The 21222-nt window shown below is 38.8% G+C and overlaps 1 protein-coding gene across 2 annotated transcripts; it reads left to right on the top strand.

Annotated features, from left to right (window-relative positions):
- The first annotated feature begins 7886 nt into the window (after window positions 1-7886).
- Window positions 7887-20641, top strand: LOC105038022 (glycerol-3-phosphate acyltransferase 9). Of its 2 annotated transcripts, XM_010913693.4 has the most exons (12): window positions 7887-8108; window positions 8259-8316; window positions 10624-10742; window positions 13292-13391; window positions 16527-16622; window positions 16696-16792; window positions 16933-17020; window positions 17115-17211; window positions 18392-18477; window positions 19760-19879; window positions 19976-20074; window positions 20271-20641. In XM_010913693.4, the coding sequence occupies exons 1-12, from the start codon at window positions 8002-8004 to the stop codon at window positions 20317-20319; spliced, it is 1116 nt and encodes a 371-aa protein (XP_010911995.3). In that variant the 5' UTR covers window positions 7887-8001; the 3' UTR covers window positions 20320-20641. The 2 variants fall into 2 exon arrangements, 1 of the variants encoding a protein (XP_010911995.3); XR_012137975.1 differs by lacking the exons at window positions 19976-20074; window positions 20271-20641 and adding an exon at window positions 18940-19092.
- Window positions 20642-21222: the final 581 nt, after the last annotated feature.

Genomic DNA, 21222 nt, shown 5'->3' with positions numbered 1-21222 from the left:
GATATATGGTACCCTTTAGATTCTTCTTCTGATTCTTTTTCTTCCTCCTTTTCTTCCTCTTCTACCATATTGGACAATTAATTGATCAATGTACATAATTCTTCCATCTATATAAAAATATATAAATATATTGATACTGTAAAATATATACATTAATCAAAAGATGGATCTATAGTTCTATGCAATGTAATATTTTTAAAATTTTTAAATTAGAAGGTTCCAAAGTATCGAGCAGCATTGCAAATGAGGAGGGCCAGGATGCATGTCCTGCACATGTGGACTTGGGGTGCGCCAAACGACTAGACCGTGCTAGCACATCAGCATGGCATCCAAGCAAATCTCATCTTGAAGGTTCCAAAGTACAGAGCAGCATTGCAAATAGGACTAAAAATGAGCCGGACTACACACCTGCTTGAGCTCGGCTTGAAATTTTTTTTTGAGCTTCAGGCTAGGCTTGGGCCCTAGAATCTTTTAGAAAATGAGGCCCAAGCCCAGCTCAAACTCAATCAACCTGGCCCATATCATTGGTAATGGGTCAGAAGCAAACTCATCAGCACCATCGTCCAAATTTTGCCAATTACCTCCGAGGGGCAGATGTTCTCCGTGGAAAGCATATTGATCATTAGAGAACTCATTGAGCTGCTCCGACCATCGTCGGAGTAGATAAACGGGTCAGAGTCGGTCCGATGGTAGTCCGACCTTCAATCCCTACCATCGAAGGCAGTGGGGCTACTCTCACTGGAGAGCTCTCTGGAGTGGTTCCACCTCCTAAGAGCACCACCGGATGGAAGATTTTGTACGACAATGTCAGTCGTCCGAATCTTATCGATGATTAAGAATGCACTTTTTGTGTACAAATTAAATTCAAATATTATAAATTTAAATAAATATGATAAATCTAAATTTAAATATTAAAACTTTAAAAAGGAGGGAACGATGTATGGCGATGGCTCTTTCGCCATCGCTAATACTCACCAGATGATGCAGGGAAGAGGAGGCGGCATAGGGATTGGGGTGCGGGTCCAACGGTGTGGCAGGAGAAGAAGGGGGGAGGTGGGAGAAGTTAGCGTAGGTCTGATTGTGTGGTGGGAGAAGAAGGGGGGAGGCGATCGCTAACCAAAAAAGTCATCATTAATAAGTCTTCATCTTTTTAACGATGGATTTAATTTTCATCTTAATAAGTGGTTTATAAATATTACTATTAGCAACAGTTTATTTGCCATCCTTAATAGCCATCGCTATAACACTATTTTCTTGTAGTGTCAATCTGTGATGTTGTTTGCCTCCTGATAGACATGTCAAACAACCATCGCAAAAAAGTGATCTAGAGACTCACAGATGTCATGAAGCAGCGGATGAGCTCTCACGTGCTTCATCTCATCCCAGATCCAATCAATGACAGTGGCAAAGTCACCCTCCATGAAGATGCTCTCTGCATGCAGCTCCTGCTGTGCGCAGGTGATGCTCGCCCAAGCTACTTGGAGCTCCGCTCCTAGGACCGACAACTCAAATAAGTGTGAGCACCCAGTTGATAGAAGTCTACTAGTTGAGCCCTGGATGATGTAGCCCACATCACCTCTGCCATCTCTGGTACTACCATCAAAGTTGACCTTGATAAATTCCGAGAGGGGAGGCTCCCAAGCGATGAAAAGAACCCTTCGGATCGTTGCATGTGCAGCAGGAGAGCCTCAGAGACTCAGGGTGACAAGGGACTATCTAGCAGTGTCGAATTGATAGGACTCCTTAGCAAGATAATAGTCTCTCTCCAGCATCCGATGCGTGGATACAATCTTAGTGTCAAAGACTAAGGTGTTTCTAGACAGGCAGATCTGATAAGTAATATATATCATCCTACCACCGAAGATCTGACCCTCTATCGTGCATCAGCAGATTATGTCCAAGAATGAAGAAAGTCAGGAGTCAATCATAGCTCCTCAAGGCTGGCCTCCTGTCATCCCCTAGATCAAACATGCCCACAGACAATGAAGCAAGGCATGCTCAGTTGTCTCATCCTCCAATCTATAGACCAGGCAGGCAACCGATAGCTCCATGCCTCTATCTTTGAGAAGTGTCTAAGTCGGAAGCTAGTCCTAGACAATTTTTTAGAGGTAAAGTTTGACCTTGGAATGGATTGCCACCTGCCATATCCAAGCAACATCGATCCTCCGCTCTGGGACAGACCTGCACTTCACAACAAGATCTTTGGTAGGGATGTTGGAGTAGTATGACCGGCCCTACACCCTCAAATCATGACTCTGATATACGGAGATGGGTGTAGCAAAGATCCTATTAGCAAGTTGGCTACTAAAGAGATGACCGACATCCTGGGTCCTCCAGCTTTTGCCATCAACAATGACCAAGTCGTGAACCCGCAAGCCATCATCCACCTCCGTGCTGACATAGATCGATCAACGAGATAAGAGGAGGCTAGAAATCTATGCATCCTAGCTCACATCAATAGAACTTCTATCGCTAATTAGCCATCTAACCCGGGTCATCACTGCAGGGCCATAGATACAGATCTCCCTCTAGACAAAGGAGCAATTATGCTCAATGAGAATTTATGACCCCTGCCTCCAAATCCCATATCGAGCCCTCATCACTTTACTCCACAAGCAGTCGGATTGAGTGAGGAATCTGATAGTATGTTTGACGATCATAGCCTCCCTTCTGACCAACAAAGACTAGATTTTTGACTCTCCATCACGCACTGACTGGCAAATAATCCCCCAAGACAGCAGGTGAAGCCCACGACCGCCATGTCTAGAACCTCAAAGAAAGTTCTGTAGCTGCTGCCCCAGGTCTTTGAGGTAAGAACATGGAACAACAGTATTCATTAGGAGATAAACCAAAATGAAACTCAAGACGGATCTCATGAGAGTGATCCTCCCCATTATAGAAAGGGTGTTGGCTTACTAGCCCTCTAGTCACTTCCGGATCCGTTGCTCTATGGGCCTACAATCAGTCCTCCAAAGTCTCTATCCCATAATAGGGACCCCAAGGTAGATCTGAGTCTTAGTTTGCTCAGGGATCTCCAGCCTATCCCAAATTGTCTACTTCACCTGAGTCTTCATCTTGGGACTAAAGATGATGTAGATTTCTATAGATTTATGAGCTGACATGATGCCTAGCAATAGGCTTGAATAATAGATGCGAAGCACCATGCATTCCACACAGAAGCTCAATCAATGAGTAAGCAATCATCTGTAAATAGAAGATGCGAGAGTGGTGCATCCCTCGAGCAGGCCATCCCTTGAGCAGGCCAATAAGGCTCCTACTCTGCCCCCTGAATTGCCGCTTGAAGAGTACGAGAAAGAGCATTAGCACGTAAAACAAACAAGTAGAGGGAGAGAGGGCACCTTTGATAAAGACTGCCCATCGAGTAGAAGGGCTTCATCAGAGAATCATTGATCAAGATGGCATAACTCAGAGCTTTCACATAGTCCATGACTCAGTCGATCCATCCATTATGGAATCTGAACTCAACAAGTGTGTAGCATAAGAACTACCAGCTCATCTGATCATACGTCCACTCTATATCCAACTTGATCGCTATCAAACTCTGACGAATGAGGGCGCACTGTAAGTTATGCATAAACTCCTGGGTAAGAAGGACATTGTTGATGATACAGCAGCCACTGAGAAAAGCATCCTACTCCTGACTGATTAGCCATGGAATAATCGACTATGGATGTCCTATCAAGACCCTTGCACATACTTTATAGAGAGTGGTGCAAAGGTTGATCAGTCTGAAGTAAGGGTGAGCATAGTCTGATTTGGACCGATTTCATACTCAAACCTAAACCAAACCAGCTCTAAATGGTTTGGCATTTCTAAAAACCAAATTAGACCAATAGAAGATTGAAATCAAACTAAACCAACATGGTTTAAACAGTCTAGTTTGGTTTGGTTTACTAGTTTATATTATTATTATTATTATTATTATTATTTGTGATTCATGAAGATTTGTTTCTTTTTCACATAAGAGTACCATCAAAAAAATTTATCAAGTAAAATAATTTAAATTAACATAAGATATCGTCACTCAATAAATAAAATTCTTAAATAAATACCATCATTAAGGATTAAGATAAAGATCCCCAACACATTACAAAAATATATATAATTCAGTAAGTCACTTAGGGTTTAAGGCTAATCAACACAAAATCAAATTGATAAATAACATTATAAATTTAAAATTATTTTTTAATATATTAATACTCCAACATAAATAGCATCTTAATCAAAATGATGTTGTTTTATTAAAGCCAATCCGGTTCGATTTGAGAATGATTTTATTTACTGATAAATCTGAATCAATCCAAACCTATTTTTTATATGTCAAAAACCAATCAAACCAAACTGAATAACATTTTAAACCAAACCAAACTTATGGTTTGGTTCAATTTCATCAATGTGATTGGTTCAGATTCAATTTTTGCTGACCCTTAGTCTGAAGTGCCCTGGAGCTGACGCATCAGGTCTCTTCGAGATGAGGACAATTAGGGTTCGCTTCCACTGCTCTAGGATGCCTCTGACAACAAACACCATCTGTACTGCCTCAGTCATCTCACCACCAACAATCGATCAGTACCTATAGAAGAAGAGGGGAGAAAAGCCATCTGATCCTAGGACTTTATCCTCATCGAGAGATCAGAGGGCTCACGCACCTTAACAGTAGATACTGGACAGGTCAAGGCCATATTCTCTTCATCAGAGATACTGCAAGTATGGTGGGATCCCTAGAGGTGGCCATCCCCATCTAAGGGGGTAGTTCAACGAGATCTGAAGAATTGAAGAATCGATCTCTGATCTCCTCACTATCCTCCACCATCCTGATGTCACTCTCTCTCAATTGTCTGATACGATTAGTCGATATTCAGATCATCGTAGTCTGATAAAAGAACCTGGTATTGCGATCACGCTTCCTGATCTACTTCAGCTTGGACTTCTGCCTCCAAAAAAGTCTCCTGTTATCTCAATAAAGATTGGCGCTCCGAGAGCTTGTGGTGAAGCTTCCTCAGATTAGGCTCCATAAGACCCCCCCTCTTGATCTTCTCTCCTCTGGAGTGCCGTAATATCTGCCTCTACCCTCTCGAGCTATCTGAAGATATCTTCAACCTCAAAACAAAGAATGAGTCTATGCCTTGCTAGCTCGAGCCTCCTGATCATCCGATACCTCGCATCACCATGAATCAGCATCCTTTAAACCTTTCTGATCAGGTCTCATGATTTCGGATAGAATGTCCAGAATTTCTCGAATCTGAATGGAGCTCTGAGCAAATGTGAGTCATTAGTAGTAATGAGAAGCAGACAGTAGTCTGAAGCAATCCTTTGAAGGTGCTGCACCTGGTGGCTAGGGAATCGCTGGAGCCAGGCGACAGTAGTAAGTGCTCGATCAATCCACTCCCAAACCCTGGCTCCCTCAAGACAGTTGTTACATCAAGTGAATCGAGATCTGGTGTAACCAAGGTCAATCAAGCCCAAGTTACTGATGAACTCTCTAAACTCTCTGGAGTCAATAGTATCCACACACTATCTGCCATCCATGTTCTTGTGGGACCCCACAATACAGTTGATGTCTCTAGCAATGAGAGAAGGTAGGCTCTATATCACTAGCCTGGATATCTCAGACCAAAAAACCCTCTACTCTCTATACTCAGTGCTCGTGTAGACACCAGATAGAAGCCAATGGTCATCGGTCTGTTTCGAGATGACTAAAATAATTTGCTACTCACATTTGTGAAAAATATCTATCCTGATCAAGCCATGACACCACATCACCATGATCTCCCCGAACAGACCTCTAGACTCCACTATATAAGTACTCTATATCAGTGGAATCCATCTTTTTGCCCAAGCAAGGCTCGTCCCGGACAGTCGAGTCTCAAGCAGGAGACAGATCTCTGGGCTGGGCTGCTATATGATCTTTCTAAACATCATCCAGAACGAGGGCTTCCCCGCCTCTGGGTGTTCCAAATCAGTAGCCTCATTGGAAAGGCCGGCAAGGAAGGGGCTCCACACCAATACCCCCTCCACCTCAGCATCGATCTCCAGCCCAACTATTGAAGAGTCCATATCATATGATCTCCCCTCCTCCTCATGGAGGGCCTGCTGCAATCGGACCATAGCTTCATCGTGATCCAAGCCCTGGCCATCCGATGCATAAGCCTGGCTACCAACCATCTCGACCACCACCCCTTGCTCAGAGTGCCTCGTCGCTGCTGGACTGCCCTGGTCTACTGCAGGTGTGCTCGTCTAAAGCCTAGCTGACTCCCCATCCCTTGGGGCTCTGCCTGAGAAGAAGAAGATCCCAGGGCCTCTTAGGGAGGCAACCACCTCCATCTGGTCCTCTGGACAAGCTGGGCTCTTGTCTTTAGCCTTGTGTAGTCTTGAAAGGCTCTTTCTACAATCATTAGGCTCTTTTCCTCAGACCTTTGGCTTTTTAGGTGCCCGGCCCACATCAAATTCACTGAGCCGGGCTCGCTTGGGTTGGCCAAGCCCACCCTAGCAGAATTCGTCGGGCCAGATCACGGCCCAGATGAGCCCTTAGTACTCGAGTCCTCATCTCTTGTGTGGCCCGCCACCAACAGGTTGAAGCTATTGGCGGGCCAAAAGACAAAAACAAAAACAAAAAACAAAAATAGAAACAAAAGGAAAGAGACAAATCTAATAATAAATATAACATTGAAATTCATATTATATTGCTTATTGTGAAATAAAGTAGAAATGATGTTTATTAGTACTGTGAAAAATTAAATCATGAATTTTTTATCGTTAAATTTTGTGATGCTTAGCATAAAAATTTATGGGATGTTTTTTTTTCAATTTTCTTGTGAATTTAATAGAGGGTCTAAATCCATCAGCTTCTATTAGAAGAAAAAGGGAAAAGAATTTATAGATTCTCTATTAATATAGGGAGAAAAGCAGCGGAAAAAAGGATGAAGGATAATTAAAAATTTGAGATTTTATAATTCATTTTAGAATTGAAGTTCAATTTTTTTTAACAAAAAATCATTTTTTTATGGATAAATTTATTGATAATATTGGCAGTAGTTTGAAGGGTGAGAGGTTGTTGAGGATCATGCCTAATAAGTTACCTCTCAAGCAACTGAGTTGAGAAAGTTGAAAATCACCCAACATGCCTTATTGAAAATCAAGCATGATAAGTTACCTCTCAAGCATGATATTTTATGGGGTTTGAGAAGTTTTGATCAGGAGAATTCTTTGTTCTCGTGATAATATAAATATGATATTAATCCATGGTGTGAGACTTGCACTGGGCTAAGTTCCACGTTTTTGAACGGTAATGTGGATCCATGAACAAGACTTTTCTCATGCTACTCAACTCAAGGGCCAAATGTGTGTCATGGTAGCTTGCACCAGCCACCATGGAATGAGAGAGATGGAGACTCATAGTTTAATATATCCTCTTCCTTATTTTCTGCATATTAGCTTTGTGAGATAGGAGGTGGTGTTTTGAAAGTTTGGATAGGAGTTATGTTTGGAATCATAAATTAGATTTTTTTTTTGATAATTATTTTAATCATTTTAATTTTAGTATAAAAAAATATGAGTAATAAATTTTACGTTTTTCTTTTTGTGTAAAAAAATATGAATAAATTATTTTTTAAATATTATTTATAAAAAATAATTAAATAAATATAAATTTTTAAATAAATATTTTATTCATGAACAGACCTTTGGTTTGGTGAGCCCCGTACCAGCTGTGTGATCCTTGTCTACTGATGCTGTAAGTTATATTTCCCGGAGGATCGTCCGAAACCAAAACAGTAAAAAAAAAAAAAAAAAACGAACTCGGATCGGCGGTCGTACTCCATCTGACCTGTTCGGCGGCCGTTACATGTCACGGGCACATTTAAGTTCGGGTCGGATAGGTACCCTAGCGAGACTTCCAGCTCTTGAGCCGCTTGGAGATCGTCAGAGAGAGAGAGAGAGGCCGTGCTTCCCCTTTCTTTCTCTCGTTCGGTGACAGCCGTGATGGTTGAGCTGCGGTCATCGAGCTCGGAGATGGATCTGGACCGCCCCAACATCGAGGAGTACCTCACCACCGACTCCATCCAAGAATCCCCCAAGAAGCTCCACCTGTATCCGCATCCTATTGCTATTCTCTTCTCTCTCTCTCTCTCAAATCCCTTCCCTATTTTATTTTCTTCATCTTTATTTCCCTTTTTTTCCTTGAATTCGGTATTTTTGGGTTGCGAAAGAAACCCTAACCTACTAATTCTTTGGATCAGGAGGGACTTGCTCGACATTTCTCCCACGCTGACGGAGGCCGCCGGCGCCATCGTTGATGTAAGCGTCGCTCTCCCTCTCCTTCTCATCTTTGTTTCTTTCGATGCTGATCAGAGGATTTGGACTCCAGAATGGGAATATATGGATATAAAGGGTTATGGAATGTGCTGATGGTACTGAATTTTATAAAAATTAGGGTTAAGGTTCGCATTTTGTGTCAATGTGTCTGTTTTTTTAAAAAGAAAAATACTTCAATTCCATTTTGTTCAATAGGCATCGTGTCTCAAGTGTTGAAGGCTTGAAGCTATTTGATTTAAAGGAAAGATTTTGCATATATTTTAGAATGGAATTCTTGGTGGCGTTCGTTTAGGTTCTTGAATCTGGATGGTTAGTTTTGGCATCAATTGTTTGATGTCCGCAATTTAGTTTGGGAGAGGCCTGTTGTTGACCATCTGTTGGTGGAAAATATTCTTCTTGGTTGACTAAACTTGAATATTCTGCTTTTCATATTTTTTGTGTATAGGATTGCAATGTAAATATGGATGTCCTATATTATTTTCTATAATCTGGATGCTTGTGGGCTCTTCTTTGTTGTTTCAATGTATTTTTTCTTTTCTGAGCATTGCCAGTGTTAAGTATCTTAGAGATTTACAAGGGTTGGAATTATGATTCGCCGAACCATCCCGAACCAGATAGTTTGGGGCGTTCCAAGCTGTACCGGCCACAGACTGAGATGGTTCGGCCCTCCGAATCTGAACATCAGACGAGGGAGAGGGAAAGAGAGGAAGAGAGAGAGAGAGGAGGGGAGGGAAGGAGGGGATGACGCCATCGGAGGGCTAGTAGTGGCCCGACAAGGGCATCGGAGGGCTGGGGAGGCCTCCGCAATTTTGTGTCATCTGATAGGATGTTTAATCAAGAGAGATAGAGAGAGGAGAGAGCAAGGGTATCGGAGGATGGCACAGTCGGCTAAGAGGGTGTCAGATGGCCATCATGGCCACTGGATGGCCGAAAAGGCGCGGCAGAGCCACGACCATAGAACAAGGTCGACCACCTTTATTCATCGTATTTTTTTTAAAATGATGATGACCAGTGAAGACGGCAATGGGTTTGCCAGCTTCACTGTAATTGAGATTTGTTAAAAGAATCTTGTGAAACAGAGGTGATTGCCCCTCTTTCATGCTCGCGAAGTCGCAGGCTGCGATTTCGCCATCTAACGGCCATGGTGGCCAACGGGAGGCCTTCTAGTGGCCTCTCCGCCGGCTTCCCCTTTTTTTTTTCCTCCTCTCTCTATCTCTCTCTTGATAGCGATTTGGCGGAGGAAGCGGAGACCTTGGCAACCCTCCGAGCCTGTCCATGGCCCACCTATTGGCCACCACCGGCATCTCCTTAGGCCTTCCTCTCCCTCCCCTCTTTCTCTCTTTTCCTCCTCCCTGATTACTTTCCTCCCTGATTCATGTCGGTCTGATCTGATATAGACCGTACGGACTCATACTGCTGGCCAGCCAGCATGGATCCCCCTACTTGTTCCGCGGACCTTGGTTGGAATTGTTTTTTACACATCAATTATTGTTGGGAGGTCTTCTGCTTTTTTAAACATTAATTGGAGTAACTCTCCTTATTGGAGCCCTCTCATATCTTTTTCGTACATGCCTGTACCATCTCAATCATTTCTTCATGATTGTCCTTAATTTGTGCAACTCCAACAGCTCCCTTAATATGTGGACGAATAATTGAAGGTAACTATCATTTCTACACAAATCATGAAGCTAGTATCTTTTATTTCATTGAGATTTTATGAACATAACTGTCTGGAAGGTGTTGCTTGGCATGTCTGATTCTCAATGTTGTTCATTCTGTTCTACTGTGTTTCATGTTTCATAAAAATTGCATTAGGAATTGAATTTCTAGTCTAATTGTGGGTCACATTGCCTAAGAATTCCTTGTCGTTGCCTTTACTTCTCTATGTAGCTGTATAGACTACTATGTGAAGTGGTGAACCTCTGCAAAGCTAGGTCAAATAAATGTTCATCTTACTGTAGCTCCTTAAATGTTGACCTGATAATAGGAAACAATGCACATAAATCATATCACTTTAAAATGTTTGACATTAGTATGACTTTCTTGTATTAGTGTTGGAAAATTAGGACATGTATATATTGTTTATGTAGCCTTTTATAATGTAATTTTTACATTTCTTATTCAAGGAAACTTATCTGATTTTTATTTTGATATGTTAGTCATAATAAGTAAAGCATGTCTTTCCTTTCACATTTCAAATACTTGTTGATCCATTTTAAGTTTTTTTATTATAAAAAAACAGCTATTATCCAGATATATTGCCTTTGACATTTGTACTATTTTGTCCAGGATTCCTTCACTCGCTGCTTTAAATCGAATCCTCCAGAGCCCTGGAATTGGAATGTCTATTTATTTCCCTTATGGTGCTTGGGAGTGATTATTAGATACGGAATTCTTTTTCCCCTAAGGTATGAAATAATTTCTTGTTATGAACAACTAAACATGAATAGCCATTAGATTTTAATGGAAACAGAACAAGGTGCATTTGTAACTATAATTTGCATCGTTTAGCTGCATAGTTTTCTCTTTATGTGCGAGCAAATTTTCTATATTGCAATCTAGGTTGTTTGCGATGGTTTTTAGGTGTTAACTACTAAGATGATGGAATACGTGATGGATTGATTAGATGTTAACTACTAAGATGCTGGGAATCAGCAAACTGAGTTAGAGCCTTGTGGTTTCTATCCCTCTTAATGAATTAATTCTTATAGGGTGACTTTTAACAGATAGTTAAATGCTTGTTTTTCCTTTTTTTATTGTGGTTACGAAAATTAGGTGAAAAAATAAACAGGGTTTATAGGCTTATTAGACCTTTCTATTACCAGTCTTGATCCTAAGTCGCAGCATTGTTAAACTAACAATGTTACAGGCTGTGTGGAGGAACTTTGTCTAAAAATACACTCTCTTCTATTGTGCAAACAAAGTTCTGGATGTTTCCTTAAGGCATGACGTGTTGAATGCTTTTGAAAAGTGGTCTTTGTAAATTTCATGGTTAAGTTGAGAAGGAGAAGTGTTTGGTTTTTCATGTTATATTAATTGGTTGCTCAACTACTTTCAATTCATATGGAAGTACAAAAATAACAAACAGGGGAAGACTGGAGCAGGCATGGCTAAAATCTGGGTATGAAGATACTTGGCCAAACTACACATGTTGAGCCCTTGTAATCACATCTATCTTATCATTAAACAAAAGGTTTTATCTTCTTATGCATGTGAACCTTTTTTTTGTGGATATTCTTCTGCAACCGTATACTAACTCTCTGCAAGAGAGAACAGATTGTCATGAAGCATTTTGAGTTGTTCTGCAGTTGGGAGTTAGTTTTCCAACACCATTTTAAATCATATCAGTGTATTCTACTCGTGTTATGAGGTTGTCACCTAGCACTTTCTATGATTGGCGAAAAACTTGAGGAGCAAATTCGGATGGGTTGCAGTTGTGTAATAGAACACATTAATAAAGGCGAACTCCAAACAAAATTAAAAGTGGGGAAAGGATCAAAGTTGCACATGCTGCAGTTGCATGGTATAACACACTAATGAAGGCAAACTCCCTACGGAAGAAATTAAAATGGTCTATGACCTTTCATTCAATATAGGATTACAATATAATGAATTGTTTTTACATAGTACAATCCAACTGACTATCATATATGCTTATCTAACTCAAGATGACTATCAACGTGTTTGCTTGGTCGATATTGAAAGCATGAATAAAGATGAGCCTTCATGAGGGTCACAATTTTGATCAAAACATTGGAATTAACAAGGTGTTATTAGTAGGATGAACATGTTGAAAGAAGTGCTTTTGCCTATTCATAAAAAGAATAATTTGCTTGAAACCTGGATAGAACTCTGGTTGGCATGATAATAACAAACTTAATTTGGTCAGAAATCTAGTAGTGAAGCTTGACTATCACTCTACATTGGAACAAGCCATAACATGATAGACTGGTGTTTTGGAATGATTTCTTATTTCTTGCTCTTGAATGAGATGGGAGCCTCCCAAGAAGTTATGAAAGTTGACAAGCAAGGATTGATTAATATGATCACCGACCTAATCAACAAGATAAAGTTCTAAGCTTTAGAATGTAAATGACAAAGAACAAGAGCGAGTGACGATGGGGAGACTTGTACATGGAGACACTTGGACATTGGACCACAACTATGAAACCCAAAAGATGACAGAGTGCCACTGCCTGTTATCTTAAACTGACACTATGGATGCCGCTTTAGGTGGTAAATTTCATTTCCTTATAGAGTGCATTATCCTAGTTAACACTTAAGCATCCTATTTCTCTTCCTTTATATGGAACCTAAGGCTGGGTAGATGGTTTGGATTTGTGATTGCCTTCCTACCAGTCATACAAAGGGAGGAGGTTTTTTGTTTATGTTCTTTGCTGCAGCAACCTTATCATTTATAGGGTCTTTCCATTTAATATTATACAAGATTGATGCGTTTAATATTAGTAAGTCAGTGGTATAGAGCTGTTAATTGGTCAGTCTGGCTTGAGCATCCTGAAGATCCAGCCAGACTACTTTGGCCCTAAAGCCTGGTTAGGTTTGAAAGTTAAAAGTGCAAAAGAGTTCAGTTGGACGAGGCTCAAATATATGGTGAAAATAATTAGGCCTGCTTTGGGCACAGCATGCCCTGAAAATGTTACCAAGCTGTTGTGCAGCCCTGGCATGGTATCCTCAGGCTAGGTTTAGTCTGGGCGAGCCTTGGGCTTGTGGTTTGGAACCCTGGCCTAAATCAGGCCTGGGTTTAACCTGGCTTTTTGACACCCCTATAAAGGTAAGTCATCAGATCAGTGCATATTAGTATCATGTAATTATGGTTGTCTTTTCTTGCATTTTTTATAAAGATAATTTAAGCTTTTGCAATTCAACTTTGAATTGTATACACAATCATTTTAACTTTCATTTTTTCCCATTCGGTACCATGCACGTACTGGTGTAGAGTTGCAATCTTGACAGCAGGGTGGCTAGTATTCTTTGCAGCCTTTATTCCTGTACATTTCTTGTTGACAGCACATAATAAGTGGAGGCGTAAAATAGAGGTGGGTCTTATAACTCTTGTAATTAAAATATTGCAGCTGGATTTTAATGCTTGTATGAAATATTACTTTTTCCCAAAAAATTGTTTTTGTATTTGTTACTTTAATTTTTTTTTTTTTGTTTATTTGTGCATATGCATAGTGTTAGATTTGTGATTCTTAAATTGGTAATCAAATTTTAGTTTCATTTTCTAGTTTATACTCTTCCTTCACCTTCCTGTTAACCTGTCCTTTTGTCACCTTGTTAACTAGAAGTGGACTTTCATCTTCTATCCCCTTTTTTAGTTGATCTAGATATTAACTCTTATATGTTTTCTAGTAAGAGGTAAGAACAGAAAGAGAAGGGCAAATATCACTTCATACTCAGTATAAAGCTAGCCATAACAACATGAATATGCAAGCAAAACGAATAAGCTTAGTAGAGGTGAAATAATCAATGTCGAATTGTGAAGCATGACAAGTTGGTTTAGGAAGAGCTTGCAAATAAAATACAATAGTGTCAATATAAAGAGAGGCCCTTAACAAATGCTGCAACAATAAGTTTAGGTGCAAAATCAGTTTGGTTGTTAGGCTAGTTGTATATTTGTAGTCACCTTATGATATAGCCATACACATGAACACATGATATTATTGGTTTCTTGGTTTCCTAGTACAGAAAGATTGGAAGATGGACTGAAATGTCTAGGATGTTTCTTGTAGAAATGTAAATGCATGCAAAAGGTAGATGTGCTTGTGTGCTAATTATCTTGGTTATATTGTCAATTCTACTATGTAGCATGAACTCTCATGATATGCCCATGCTTGAGGCTTGTCTAACCACATGCATTTTCCTACTGGCTTTTCCCATTTTCACCCCTTGCCTTTGCCTATTCCATGTTTTATGATTTATTTATATAAATTATATGAACCTCAAGGTCAGAGGTTCAAGTCCTTCTAGCATTTATGATTTATTTATATAAATTATTTTTATTAAAAATAAAATAACACCTGCATCCCTCTCAACACATTCTAGTCTTATGATATAACAAGAAGTAGACATTTGTTAGCTGATCAGCTTTGAGGTCAATATATGAGGAAGTTGTGAACAATATGAGTTTAACATAGAATGGATTATAGAGGTAGGTTTGAGTGCTACAAGAGAAATTTTGAAATAGCAGTGGTTGCATAAGAAGCACTTGAAAACTAATTGAGAAGGCTTGGTTACTTGGAGGAATATTTGTGGAGGTTGGCTTTGATAAATCAAAAAAAGCAAGGATGGAAAGAGCTTTATTTCTTTGGTTTATTTTCTGCCTCAGAGATGAATGCAGCTCCCGACGTCAGATAGTTTCTTCTTTCCTTGCCATCGAGATTTCTCTAGTGTTTGGTGAACTATGGAGGTTTGCTTTAAGTCCCAGATTCATCTATTTAGACCTGCTTTTGTATGTATAGATTATTTGCTTGTTAAGTGCATAACTTCAGCATGCTCTTATGTTCTTTAGGTTTTGCATCATTGCACTGGGCTAAAACTAAATAAATGATATAATTGTAAAGGATGGAAATGAAATCCACTATCAAGATTGCAAGATACACCATAACCTGGTAATGGTCTAAAATGTAGTTATTAAACTTGCACAATAATCGATTTGACCAAGGTTTGGATCACTGATCCAACTTGATTCGTATTAAAAATATATTAAAAATTAAAACTGTTTAAATGGAATATATCATGTCAGTTACTAAAAGTTTTCTATATTAAATACTATTATCACTTTTTCATTGTTGCATGAATAAAAGTATCATGAATAGAAGTTCTTTTCTTAAAGAACTTTTAAGAAAAAATTATATATGAATATAGGAATTTGTTGAAATTATTGATATTTTAAGTATTTTAAGAAAAGGTTTTCAACATATTATAAAGATAAATGAAGTTATTCTTTTCTTTAGTTTTTGTCAAAAGGAAGAGGATTGAATTTTTTATGAAAATAATTAATTATTAAAATGCAAAAACACCACAAGGTATTTGAAATTATCATGTTTTATAATGCAAACAAGCTTGAATAAGTATAATAAACCATAATCATATGATAGAAATCATTGATGTCATGGTGTCTGAGTAGTATGCCAAATTTCATGATGTGTTGGGTTTGATCCCTTGTATAGGTGCGTATAGAAGAATTTTTCCCCAATTATTGGGTGCTTATGGACTTTTTAACCAGATTTCCGAATTCGATTCTGCAAAATCATATGCATATATCCAGATCCATATCTGGATCCAATTGGATACAAGAATTTCTATCCAAATCCGATCTGAACCAGATATGGAAACAGATTGTATGCTCCACCTTGTGCTACATTAGAGAGATTCCAGCATAGATAAGTAGATAGATAGATGTGTGTGTGTGTGTGTGTGAGAGAGAGAGAGAGAGAGAGAGAGATCTTGAGTAAAATAAATTCTAATAACTTGCTCAGCTTATTGATGTATAATGAAATGTCATATCATTTCATAATGGTGTACAAATCTGACTTGTAACAGGACTGATTTTAAATGTTACAAATGACTTTTAAACACCTTAAACCCACTTTTCAGCTCCTTTCTGTAAATAATAAATGACTTATTATTGAAGGAACAGAGTTATCATTTGGTGTTCAAAATAATGATGCTTAGATAACCCAAGTCAAATATGACCTTTCTGTATCAACAGTGCAAATCATTCAAAATGCATAATTAAAATTTATACCATTTTGGCTATTGAAAAAGTAAACAGGTTGTACATTTCCTGCAATTTGCAGTATGAAGGTGTGAATCTGTGAAGTGGCCTTACTTTGTTAAAATAGCAGTTCCATTTTATGTTTAGGATGCATCAACTCTTTTATTATTCCTTTTCTCTTCTTTCTTCTATCACCAGCAATTTCAGATCGTAAGTCCACAGTAATAAACTCAGATGGAGGGGAAGTACCTTACCTCCCAGAATCTCTAAATACGTTCTTTTTCAAAATTTAATTTGGTTGTGCATTAGGTTGCCTATTCAGTTTGGGACCAATTTAGTTTTCTTCTTGATAATTTATTGATATATGGTAGGATATCCTGGCTGAGTTGTTAAACTGATACATAAAAATACTCATAAGCTGTTTTCCCTTTTTCTTGAATATATTATCCAGAGGAAGTTGGTTGAGATGATATGCAGTGTCTTTGTTGCTTCATGGACAGGGGTGGTCAAGTATCATGGGCCTCGTCCTAGCATGCGCCCTCAGCAGGTTCTTTCTATATATATTCTGCTAGTTGTCGACCATATGTTACTTTTATCTGAATACAACTTTATTTGCACAGGTATTTGTTGCCAACCACACTTCCATGATTGATTTCATCATACTAGAGCAGATGACAGCATTTGCTGTTATAATGCAAAAGCATCCTGGATGGGTCGGTAAGGGTCTAGAATATTATTTTTAAAAATTTGATATCCTTAATTTTGTACTTGTTTCTTTTATTTATGGTTTTCAGATTCTCTTTTCAGTATCTAAGGACTCTAAAATCTTCATTTTCTTGTTTGATTTTGTGACATAGGATTTATTCAAAAGACTATTTTGGAAGGTGTTGGTTGTATTTGGTTCAACCGTACAGAATCAAAGGATCGTGAAGTTGTGGCACGAAAGTAAGAAAAAAATAAAAGGAATCTTCTTTCGATTTACACTGCAATTGTCTCTCTGCATGTTTATGGTCTTGATAAACCAAGCTTCTGTTTGTAGGTTAAGAGAACATATTCACGGAGCTGACAACAACCCTCTTCTGATATTTCCAGAAGGAACCTGCGTCAACAACCATTACACTGTCATGTTCAAGAAGGTTGTGTCTGATCTCCTTGATATCATTATAGCTTAGATCAGTATCATTAAACTGTCTGCAGAGGTTGAGTCACATCCTGTATTGCTCTTTTTGAAGATTTTTGTGTCATGCATTGAGACTAAAACAAGAACCATTTGTTCTCTTTTTTCCTTTATATTATCAATAAAAAGAATGATTTGTACAGAGAAATTTTGCATCTTTGAAATTTGCTGATCTGCAGTATTAGTTATTAAATTTATGTTATTTACGCTGGCATTGTAAGACATTAGTAAAATTATTGTTCGATATCGAATTTACGGTCATGAATATTCGTTTTTGCTCAGGGTTCACCAAACTGAGGTATTTGAGAGCTTAGGCAATGTACATTAAGTTTTTAGGCTATTTATTGTTTAATCCAAGTTTTGCCATATCGGTTGATACCAGTGTATATCAGTCGTACGTACTATACCAGTACCGTACCGACACTCGATCTGCTGAACCAAGTACCATATCAGGTGCGCTAACACTGTAAGAGGTTAGTACCGATATAGGATCTGGTATCGAGAAAGCAAATCTTAATACTTTAGCCTAGAAGGTCTGCATTCTCAGCACATACTAACAGAGCAAGAAGAGCACTTCCATGTTAGCTCAGAGGTAGACCATGTTATAATAGGGGTATTGTCGTGAAACTTGCATGTCCTTGACAATGTGTGGTAGACATGTATTGCACATCAGAAGTTCAACCTTGAGCCAGATGTAACAGGCATTATCTCTTGCATTTAGCGCTAAAATCATACAGTAGTTCACTAGGAAAGTTGCCCCCATGTCAGCCGCACACAGGCATTCTGTGAGAAGTTATAGGGAGAATAGTGGATTTGTACATGGTATTTTAATAATTATCTACTGCAAGATAATTCATATTAGTTATCATTGTTCCATAATTGTCAGCTGATTAAATGTTTTCATTGACATTTTATTTGAGCTGAAAATTTATTGGTAGTTCTCTGCCTTGTGTCTAGCTCATTTATTTTGTCAAGGAGATTTCTAAGCTTTTTTTAATGTTTAATATTGTCAGCATTTGCAGTAAGTCAATTAATTGTTTGGAATAGTATACTGTTCACTTATTTTCAAGCATATTTGTTGCTTAATAGATAATACTCTCTGGATCTGTTAGTTTACTGATCTAATGTGCTTTACACAGGGTGCTTTTGAACTTGGTTGTGCTGTTTGCCCAGTCGCAATAAAGTACAACAAAATTTTTGTGGATGCCTTCTGGAACAGTAAGAAGTAAGAAGCCATATGAGAAACAGTTTAGATAAACAAGCATCCTTTTTTTTTTTCCGGTTCTTTTTTTCCCTTAGCATACTGTATCAAAGCAAGAGGTACTTTGAACCAATCTTTGCTGTAGAGATCTATATTGCCGGAGGGTACTGAGGTTCGGTTGGTATGTGAGCAGAACCAGTCTAAATTGGTTCAAACCAAGCGGTCATATCTGCTTTAAATCACTATTTTTCTGATGGTATGCCTTATATAGGAGATAAATTATATATTAGCAACATCCACATTATGCAAAACTAGCAATCCATTTTACTGCATCAATGAAAATTAATATCTACTGATCAAGGTAAGCTTTTTTGGGATTTCCAAGGTCAACTATTAGCATCTAAGTTTATTAAGTGTAATTGGGTGATCAATCTGAATTTGAATCATAGACTTTTTCCCAATTACTGATCAGCCAATGTATTCCAGTGTATATGGAAAATTGAAGATGGTAATGACTGCTGGCTTCTGTTCAGCACCTTTCACACAAAATGGCATGGGTTAACTTGTAACATCAAGCATGGTGCATTGCTATTTCTGTATGTGCGCGCTATGTATGTTTTACCGGTCTTGCATAAGCAGGTGAGAATACCTTATATTAAGGATCATGACAATGTCTTATCCATGGAGATATGCTCTCCACATAAAATTGACTCATGATAATCACATGACCATGCAAGTTATCGACAGTTATTTGAAAAGAAAATGTTTATTAAACTCATAAGAATGCTAGGATATTGTTACTGTGGGATAAGAGCCAGAATCTTATTGGTGTAGAAAAGTTAATGGACTACATCAAGGGGGTGTTTGGTTCGTAATCGGAATCAGAAAGGGAATGGAAATCGGAATGGCTTGGAATCGGAATCGGAATGACCAAATCCCCTAAAGCGTTTGGTTCGTCACCGGAATCGGAATCGGAATTGGAATGAAAATTTGAATCCATAAAGGAGAGTAGGGATTGAGTTCTATATAGATTGAGCCATTCCCATTTCACTCTGGAATCGGAATCAGAATGGGACTCCTTCCAATCAAACGGTTGGAATGGGAGTCACTCATTCCGATTCCGATTCCAGACCTCCACTCCCCCCAACCAAACACCCCCCAAGTGGAAATGAATGGTACCAATAGGTTTAGCATGAAAAGTTGACACGAGGCTTGTGATGGACTACTGGCTTGTTTAAGCTGTATAATATTATTATGGACTTATATTGCTTTGCTGTATCTGAGAAATAGTTTTTTTGTTTGTCAGGCAATCTTTTACAATGCATTTGTTTCACCTTATGACATCGTGGGCTGTTGTTTGCGATGTTTGGTACCTGGAGCCTCAGTACATAAGACCTGGAGAGACGCCTATTGAATTTGCTGAAAGGTAACAAATTTTGCATCTTCAAGTAAGATATTCCATTGCAAAATGAGAAATTTGATCTGCTAATTTTTAGTCTGCTGCATTGCTCATGTCATGTAGGGTTAGGGACATGATTTCCATTCGAGCTGGTCTCAAAAAGGTGCCGTGGGATGGATATTTGAAATACTTCCGCCCCAGTCCTAAGCTCACTGAAAGAAAGTATGCGAGATGTCTCCTTCTTCTTTTCCACATTCCTCTCACAGCATTAACCCAAAAAAAAAAAAAAACATTTTTCTAATCTGCACGGTTGAATGTGATATTCTGACTTTCCATTAGTTTCTCTCTCTTCCCCCACAACCAACCCCCCTCCCTTCCCCATCTATGCTCTGAATCATAAAATTTGCCTCTTGTTCAGGCAGCAGATATTTGCAGAGTCAGTCTTGCAGCGGTTGGAGGAAAAATAAAGCGCCATTATGCATTCATCCTCAATGTGCCCCACTCTGGAGAATTCCTACTGTTACAGTATTGCTATTCCTTTCTTCTGCTTTTGAAATTCTATCTTCTACCATGACTATTGTATTTTGATGTGGGAGCTCTTGGAAATGCCCAGCTTGCACTATTATGGGAAATGATAAACCTTTGTAAATTAGCCGTGGTTATTATCCCAATGGAAGTAGTGTTGAATAGCTGATAACAGTTGTATTCTTCTATGTGAAACGCGTCTGGAGGAATTAGGCATATTCATATTCAAGTCAGAAATATGAATTTGAAGCTGAATTAAGTATACGTGCTGAGTGCCATATGTAATCCAATACAGTTTTGCTCTCTCTCTGTCTGGTTATTTGGACTGGTAAAATCGATTGTCAACTTGTTTATCTCTGTGATATCTCATCCTAGATTGCGACATGTATCCATGCATGGTATTGCAGTGAACCATGAAGCTTATATAAGAGATCTATAAGGTAGCTGGAGTAGCTTCAATTAGTTGAGAATCTCACATGAGATTTTACATATGCAATGCTTCAACTCTAATTCGGCCTTTATTGGGTCGCTCGTGAAAGTGTCACGAGCACGCCGTCAGTGAGGGTGCCCGCAGGAAAGTTAATGCTTGTGGGACTTTATTGGGAGATTTCTGCATTGAGCTAGTACTGCTTCTTCTGTATTGCTTTGTAAGTTGCCTTTCTAAGGGATTCAGCAGCCTTTTACGTTAGCATCATGGGAATTCTCTCTTTCATTTGAGATGCTTTACTCTTTTGTATTGTGACATCTTAGTTTCGCATCTATGTCTACTGTCATTAAACATCTTCAGTTCTTTCTATCGCTGGATGGAAACCTTTTAGCAATGTTCCTTATAGCAGTGCCATCTT

This window comes from Elaeis guineensis, chromosome 1 (assembly GCF_000442705.2).
Source record: "Elaeis guineensis isolate ETL-2024a chromosome 1, EG11, whole genome shotgun sequence".
Classification (NCBI taxonomy): domain Eukaryota; kingdom Viridiplantae; phylum Streptophyta; class Magnoliopsida; order Arecales; family Arecaceae; genus Elaeis; species Elaeis guineensis.
The sequence above is the reverse complement of the archived record's forward strand: the minus strand, read 5'-3'. Positions and strand labels throughout refer to the sequence as shown.

Coding starts and splice junctions, on each gene's coding strand:
- LOC105038022 (XM_010913693.4), top strand. CDS start 8,002: ATGGTTGAGCTGCGGTCATCGAGCTCGGAGATGGATCTGGACCGCCCC. Junction 10,743..13,291: donor GGAATTCTTTTTCCCCTAAG/GTATGAAATAAT, acceptor GTACTGGTGTAG/AGTTGCAATCTTGACAGCAG. Junction 20,075..20,270: donor CCTAAGCTCACTGAAAGAAA/GTATGCGAGATG, acceptor CCTCTTGTTCAG/GCAGCAGATATTTGCAGAGT.